The 8,660-nt window shown below is 34.1% G+C and overlaps 1 protein-coding gene across 1 annotated transcript in view; it reads right to left on the bottom strand.

The window, feature by feature from the left end:
- Nucleotides 1-4,391: 4,391 nt before the first annotated feature.
- Nucleotides 4,392-8,660, bottom strand: part of cpm (carboxypeptidase M) — a 48,088-nt gene continuing 43,819 nt past the window's right edge. The window contains exon 9 of the mRNA XM_073838894.1: nucleotides 4,392-5,091. Coding sequence (XP_073694995.1) covers nucleotides 4,855-5,091 — 237 coding nt within the window. The 3' untranslated portion in view covers nucleotides 4,392-4,854. The remainder of the gene's footprint in view (nucleotides 5,092-8,660) is intronic.

Here is an 8,660-nt window from a genome sequence, read left to right on the forward strand (position 1 = left end):
TCCTTAAAATCTTGGAGAACTATTGAGGGTATTTGACAAAACATCTCTTTCCTCTTGAGGGCAGTGTTTCTCTTCAATATGGTCTTTCACAGAGATGTTTAGGCTACATGTGCAAATAAATAAAAGAAATAAAGTCCTGTTTAATTTTGGCCATATTTGCAGCTCAGTGCGTGGGATGTGTATGTGCATAAGTTAATGAAGTGTTAGTTTGCAAAGGTTTAATTGTATTTTATCAAAGTTTAACTTTGATAATAATCAGCAATGCAGAATAGGGTTTAAAAAAAAGGACACCTGTATTACAAATAAAATGGGCCAAGTCAAAATTATTTGATTGTTATTTTAGTTTTTGAACAGAAAGACTTTTAATGTTTTTGTTTTTAAAAGAGTCTGTTCTGCTCACCAAGTCTGTATTTATTCGATCCAAAAAACAGCAATATTGGAAGTTACTTGTTTGTATTGTAATATATTTTAAAATGTAATTTATTCCTGTGATCAAAGTTGATTTTTTAGCATCGTTATTGCAGTCTTCAGTGTCACATGATGTTTCAGAAATCATTGTAATATGCAGATTTGCTGTTCTATAAACATTTTTGTATTATTAATCTGATCAGTATTTAAAACAGTTGAGAAATATGCAAAGAGCAGCATTTATTAGAAATAAAAAGCTTTTTTATACTATTGAAAAGCTTGGCGTCAGTAATTTTAATTTTTTGTAAAGAAATTATAGAAATGAATACTTTTTATTTAACGATGCTTTAAATTGATCAAAAATGATGGTAAAGACATTTATATTTCAGATAAATGCTGTTTTTCTGAACTTTCTATTCATCAAAGAAATGTGAAAAATTTGTACTTGGCTGTTTTGAACAATAATAAATGTTTTTTGAGCAGCAAATCAGAATATTAGAAGTGCATGTTTAAAAACTTTTGGCTGGCAGTGTATATTATAATATATGATCCACTAGTGGTGAACCTTCAATTCCAGTGTGAAGCCCACTGATTTAAGAGAGCGAGAAAATGTAAATGCGTAATGTCAATATGAATTGGAAGTATTTAAATTTGAAGAGTTTTTATTTCTGTAATATTTATAGTCCCTTTTTTATTTTTAATTTGTGGTAGCAATAAAGTAGTGCTTTAGTGGAGCTAAAGTCGATGAATTTGCAATGCAATTGAAGCGACGTATCATAATGATTCATGTTTCAGAATTACTAATGTTATTCTTCCATTTTGTAAGTGTGAAATACATATTTTTGGCCTCCAGCAGCACAAGACATGTGGTATAGAAAAGGAGAACCACGTGGTACATTAGCTTATGTACGTGTCCATTTGTTTTAATTTTAAAAGCTGCGAAAGATAAAATGATATTGAAAGTATAACCTTTGTAAACCCAAATGTATGAAAAGGGTATTTGTACCTGTAGTTTTAAATAAATTGATTTGAAAATGGTTGTAAACAATGTAAGTTGCGATAGTAATTTAGTTATATGTAGGTTATTCTGTATTACCAATTGAATTTTCATCAGCCATTATTCCAGTCTTTAGTGTCACATGATCCTTCAGAAGTCATTGTAATTTGGAAACAGTCATGCTGTTAAATATATATTTTTAAAGCTGTATTCAGGATTGAATAAAAGGTTTAAAAGTAATGCATTTCTTGTAAATGTGAATCTTTTTTAACAAAAGGCTTTACTATCATATATTTTTATCAATGTAATACATCCTTGCTGAATCAAAGTATTAATCCAGAAATGAAAGAGAAATAAAGTCCCCAAACTTTTGAACTTTTGATTGTTTATTTATAATGTTAATATATAAAGCAGCACAACTGTTTCCAACATTGTTAATAAATGAGTACATTAAGAATGATTTGTAAAGGATCATGTGGCACTGAAGACTGGAGTAAAGATGATGAGCATTCAGTTTTGCATCACAGAAATAAATAATAATTTAAAGTATATTAAAATAGGAAATGATTAATTTAAAAAGCATTAACATGTCACAATATGGCTCTTTTTAGTATTTTGATCAAATAATTGAAAATTGAAATAGCAGTCTGTATCTTCTCTCAAAATGTATATATATATATACTGTTCTGTGCAGAGGTGTTTGGCTTAAAACCATCTTTTTTGGTTTGTCTTTGTATTTGACTGCAAAGCTAGTCAAAGCAAAATGTATTCAGACACCTTCAAGAGTTCTCTTTATCAGTTTCTTTGCTATAGTTTAGAAAATGGTTATAAAATATGACAAGAACTCAGGAGTGAAATTGTCAGAACAAATTAATTTTGATAATGTCAGATAACTTTTATAGAATGGTATGTAATGGATTATAATTAACCAAAAATTCAGATAGCTGAATTTTGTTTGAAAAAGTTCACGTTGGCAATAAAAAAAAAAAATACTAAAGCAAAAAATGTTTTTTAGTTTTTGGTGCCAAATTTTGATCAGTTTTACTGGTAGTCTGCTGCACCAAAATTGTAGTTGGTGTCTGAATTTTTGGTTTGACTGTACCTGAAAAACTGTCTACATGTAGTCAGAACAAAAGTTTGTTTGTTTGAAACATGAACAAAATTAAAAATGAATGTAAGTTAATTGATAATGTATTTGTGATGTTACAGCATTTTAACACAAGAGCCTAAAAGCTTTCACAGTAATTTTTCTTTAAAGTGTTTTCTGATTCTTGATGTAATTTTCAGATGGACCGGTCGGTGGTAAGATCAGACTCCTTGCGCATACAAAAATGTCACTGGTTTATTATAATTAATAGCGAAAGGAATGTTTAGAAATTCGAAGTGATATTGATGTGTTTTAGTGTGTGTACAACTTGAATAAAAAATGATGCCACCACATGGTGGTGACCGTTTGTGACAGTGCAAATAAATCATGAAATTAAACAGTTAAATAAAAAAGCGCTGACTTGAAGAAGAAAAGTTTGAATTTTTCACTGTTGTCTGTTGTGTGTTTTTCTGAAAGCACAGATGAGAGACCTTGGGGCTGAATTCAGAGGATGATGTGTTGAAAATGAGAGCAGTTGAGTTCAGAATGAATGAGGTAAACCCAAACAAGAATTTGTCTTAAATGAGTATCACAATTATTTGAACTATGCAGTAAAATCAGGGTTGGAATAAAAATTAGTGTGTGGCAACTTGAGAGTAGTAATACTAATAATTTGGAGGGTGCCTTTCAATAGATCGGGCGTCTGAAAGTCTGCTTAAGGTCCTTTGTGTAACATGTAGAAAGATCAATCTCAAAGGTTTTGAGCATTTTTGAATGATGGGCAAATGGGAGAAAGTTTTGACATAAATGGAAATATTTCTTATTTGCATGTGTTATTTGAAGCAGTGTTTCTCAACAATATGTCCTCCCAGTGGTAAGTTATAACTGTTTTGCAGTAAAAATGTATCTTCAATGACTTTTAAAAAAGAAAACAACATTAGTGTGAGTGGCACTGTTTCCTGAGAAATTGTCTGAAGTTTGCACATCTGTGTTTTTAGTTGATCAAGTGTAGTTTGAACAATTTCTTTCCCTTTTGTGTAACACCAAACATATTGAAGTGTTTTAAAAGAAATGATACATCATGGTTTGTTTGACAAGCTGGCTATGGGGTTTATTAGGACTGAAATTGAAACATGTGGCTAGTAACAAATAATTATGTTAACTTAATGCAGCTTCCTCACCTTTAAAAAGCAGCCATTGTTTTGTTCTTTTGCTATTCAGCATAACGCATGATACAAAACTACAAAGCAAGCTATGGAGTTTACCGGTCCAATTTGATGACAATAAAAATGTTACACTGAAGTCATTTGCAGTGATTAGTATTGTTTGGAGTTTAGATGTGTATAAAATGTGAAAATGGAAAACTTTTTGTGTTAGAAGAGTAAAGATACTTTTGTGTGAAGCATCTTTTGTGGTTTCTCTTATTAATCCAATAACTTAGTGCTTTGTGACTGTTGTTTCAGTGAAATGAAACCTGATGTAATGTATTAAATGCAATGTGTGGAGCATTGTGCATTACACACTCGTATGAACACGTGGTGTTCATGAGAGGTTTTAATAAAAATGTTCAAGGTTACCTTCAAGTTGCCTGATGAGAGCTGATTGGTTTGAGGCAATGTGTTGTTGATATTGAGTACTTACTGTTCATGATGTTTCAACTGCTTGGCCATCTCCATCACATTGTGATATAGACATGTTTTTCTGTAAGTCAGGTGACACTGAAAATGGGATTCATTTTAAGAACCTTAAGCATTTGTTTTGGGAAAGTGTATGAATGTAGTGGCTGTAATAGTTGATGTTTAATGGTTGTAATTAAATGTTGTAATACTTGCTTTACATAGCAAACATAGTCATGTTTTACATAGGACAGTATGAGATTGTGAAAAAGGAGACTGCAGATTCTGTTTGACATGTTTATTGAGGCACTGTCAGTCTTTAATGGGAGACTGAGTGAGGTAGAAAGAGCACTGGGTTTCATTTGGCTTCATTTTCACATGTTACACAACCGCAAATAGATGCTGTCAATGTACAAATGAGGTTAAGGGAATTAGTGTAAATATTGAAATGATAAAAAAGAAAAGAGAATTGAAGACTAGTAACCTTAGCCAACAATTACAACTTGTATATGTTATATAATTGGGTTCATATACACAACCTTCATTCATCAGTATAATGGTATTTTGCACTATTGAAAACAGGTAAAATGAGACGGCATTAAGTCTGAAAGTAAGTGTAAATTGGTAACTTTGCAGTAAAACCTGTTTTTATGTTGATGGGTTGTTGACACCTGAAATCTGTGTATTCAATTATTTGTTGGTGAAAATGTGGAAGAAAAGCATTTGTTTTGAATGCGTTTGTTTCCTCAGGACAGCAGTATTTGGAGTAATATAGTAAGTGTAGTGAATGCAGTAGGCAGCAGGGTGTCACTGTTGCTTTGTGTGTTTTGAAGATGTGTGGTGGTACAGGATGGGGGCAGTGATGTTGTTGAGCTGTAGTCAGTCTTTTGTAGAACGAAGTTGCGTTTGAGGGCAGAGAACACATCTGGACCGTATGGCACTTGAATAGTCTGGCTGATGGTTTTGTGTCCTGGATATGTCACCTGGAGAGATGAAGCAATGTGAATAGAACAGTTATTTAGTGTGAATGGGAAAATCTTAAGTGTGTAGCATGATGAAATAGTATTAACCCTCTGGGGTTCTTTGCCGACCAGTCACACTCAGGGCCCTCACGGTCAAAAGTGACCGGAGCCCTGAAATTTTTTTTTTTTTTTTTTTTTTTCAGTAAAATCAATCAAATGTATTTTTGTTCAATAATATTTTTTCTTTTTTTCTGTTGTGTTTTGACCGAATTTTATGATAATAATTAACATTTATGCAATAATTATGATCTATTTTTTCCCATTGAATATAATAGAAAATTTTTAAATATATATAATTTTTATTATTTTTTAATTAATGCTGTATTTCAGTTTAAAGTAGATACCTGGTACCCTGGAAATCCAGAGGTCTCGTGAGAGCACAATTTGAATTGTCTCTGCAAGACACTCTGGCATCGAGCAATGATGCAGGTTACTGCAATACGTAAGCAGTTGTGGGAACCAATCAAATCGGTGTATCTGATGTAGGCGGGCCAGAGGCGAGCTAAGCTGATGATGACAGCACTGCGACGTCCGAATCATATAGTAAACTTTGAAAGATCGCTGTCGCTACAGATGAACAACAAGTTGTTTGAAACGGCTTTGGCCGCTACAATGAACGAGTTAGACTTGGCTTTCCATATAAAAGAGGAACAGAAAACTCGAATCGTTCCTTTGCAAGAAGGATGTTTTTGCCGTTTTGCCGACTGGATACGGCAAGAGTTTAATCTATCAGTTCACGAGTTCACGCTTACATATAATTAGCAGGAGAATAGTAGTGCATGTTTGGCGTGCTGTCCCGTGAAGGGCTCCAAACTCGGGAGTGGCCCGAACCCAGAGTACGTTACCCCCCAATAGAAGTAGCGAGAACTCGGAGTGATGAGATGGGGCGGTGGAGGTTTACTGATAAACCATCGAGTGAATTGAGGTGAGTCAGCTGTATTTAAACCTATGGCGCTGATTGACTTGTGATGTTTACACTAATCATCTGACGCGCTTCTCCCGAACTTTGTTAATGAAACATCATTTAGCTCTGCTGGTAGCTAAGCGTGTATTGTTTTGATTGGTCGTGGCGTTATCCAAATGCGTGCAGTTAGAGTTTCAAATGCATGCTTGGTGCCGCCCCTCGAGTTAGGCAGTTTTCATTGCTCGATCCCAGACCCTTAATTTTAATAGATTAGGGTCTGGATTTTTCCAGGCTAGATACCTGGCCTATAGAAAATCATTTTTTGAAGTCAGATTTGTGCCATCTGGTGGCGTAGTGAACATAAATATCAGGCAATATCATATTTTAACCACTAGATGGATGTAATGCTCTCTATAGAAGGATTTGTGAATTCTAGTTGTTTTTGCACATATTTGCCCTTGCCCATATTTGCCCTTGCCCATATTTGCCCTTGCCCATATTTGCCCATGCCCATATTTGCCCATGCCCATATTTGCCCATATTTGCCCTTGCCCATATTTGCCCTTGCCCATATTTGCCCATATTTGCCCTTGCCCATATTTGCCCATATTTGCCCATATTTGCCCATATTTGCCCATATTTGCCCTTGCCTTTGCAGGTTGTGGATTTTAATATATAAAAATAGATTATCAAAGACTAATGTTTTTTGTTTGTTTGCCAAGTTTTTTGTTTGTTTGATTGTTTGATTGATTGGTTTAAATGGTAATTTGAAGCACCAGTATTACTTTATAATACAGTCAAACCAGAACATTGCATTAGAAAGAGAAACAATGGAAAGCATTTTGTTACCCATTGTTTTAATTCTAACTTAATTGGTATGACTGAAAGAATAGCATTTTTATTTTTTTAACCTTTTTATAATGAACATTTTGATTTAAATTAATTTTTGTAAAATTCAATAACTCTTATTTAGTACAGCAATTATGAACAGCAACAGCATTGGCAACAAAATAACAGCAAAAGTATAATTATCAAACAGTAAATGGTAAATAGAGAAATAAAAGTATTATTAATATCATCCTAACCCTATTTACATATTATGTGTATTCTTTTTTTACATATTCAATGAACAGTAACTCTTATTCAAAAGGCAACAGCAATTATGAACATAAATGTAAAATAACAGCAAAAGTATAACAATTGTCAAACAGTAAATAAAAAAATAGAGGAAAAAAAAAGTGCTTTGAATATCATCCTAACTATATTTACATACTAATTGTATTTACAGATCAGGCTGTGACAGATCACAACAGAGTGTCTCCATATAGCACTTTTCAAGCAAATGATGCTTGGTTTGAAATCTTTTTTCCCCTGTGTGTGACATGTGACATGGTGTGTGACTTTAGCATTTTGGATTCAATGTCTCCCTTTTATTTGATTCATTGATTCTGTTACAGTCTCACCAATCTCATATTTCCCTGTGTGTCTAGTTTGGAACTCTGATGGCTTACAGTGTCATGCTTTCATTGCTGTGCACTTTATTTCTTACATTGATTGCTTCTATTTCACACATTTCCCAAAATTAGCTTTTGAAATGAAACACATGCATTTGTGTATTTGTGTGTGTGCATGTGTTTTTGTGTGTATAAGTGTGTGTGAGAGCGTATTGTAGTGTTTTGCACTCTTGATGTTTTAGAGAGTCACCCCTTCACAGTTGTTTTTTTTTCTGGATTGTGGCTGAGTTGTAGATTGCATGCGCAAAAAAAAAAACTCTGTATTTTCATATTTATGCCAATTTCCTATGGCCAGTCATTTTGAGCCAAAGACCCTAAGTGTGACTTTTTCTGTCCCAATTTTATTTTTGTGTGTGTTCATATACCAAGTAAAATAAAAGTCACCAAGTTTTGTACCATTCTTATGAAGCTACTGTTTGTAAAAAAAAAAAGACAATGTCACAAGTAACCAAAGAACCCCAGAGTTTAAATGGTCATAATGTTTGTTGTGAAAATGCCATTGGTATTTTATACTGCAATGTGTGAATTAACATTACAAAAGTAATAGATTGTGTGCTACTCAATCTACTGGTTTATTGTGTTGTTTTTCTTGTAAGTATTAGTTCCATTTAATTATAAGTATGTGTAATGGCACAAATTCCTTCCTTCCTTCCTTCCTTCCTTCCTTCCTTCCTTCCTTCCTTCCTTCCTTCCTTCCTTCCTTCCTTCCTTCCTTCCTTCCTTCCTTCCTTCCTTCCTTCCTTCCTTCCTTCCTTCCTTCCTTCCTTCCTTCCTTCCTTCCTTCCTTCCTTCCTTCCTTCCTTCCTTCCTTCCTTCCTTCCTTCCTTCCTTCCTTCCTTCCTTCTTCCTTCCTTCCTTCCTTCCTTCCTTCCTTCCTTCCTTCCTTCCTTCCTTCCTTCCTTCCTTCTTCCTTCCTTCCTTCCTTCCTTCCTTCCTTCCTTCCTTCCTTCCTTCCTTCCTTCCTTCCTTCCTTCCTTCCTTCCTTCCTTCCTTCCTTCCTTCCTTCCTTCCTTCCTTCCTTCCTTCCTTCCTTCCTTCCTTCCTTCCTTCCTTCCTTCCTTCCTTCCTTCCTTCCTTCCTTCCTTCCTTCCTTCCTTCCTTCCTTCTTCCTT

This window comes from Garra rufa, chromosome 4 (assembly GCF_049309525.1).
Source record: "Garra rufa chromosome 4, GarRuf1.0, whole genome shotgun sequence".
NCBI classification, from domain to species: Eukaryota; Metazoa; Chordata; class Actinopteri; order Cypriniformes; family Cyprinidae; genus Garra; species Garra rufa.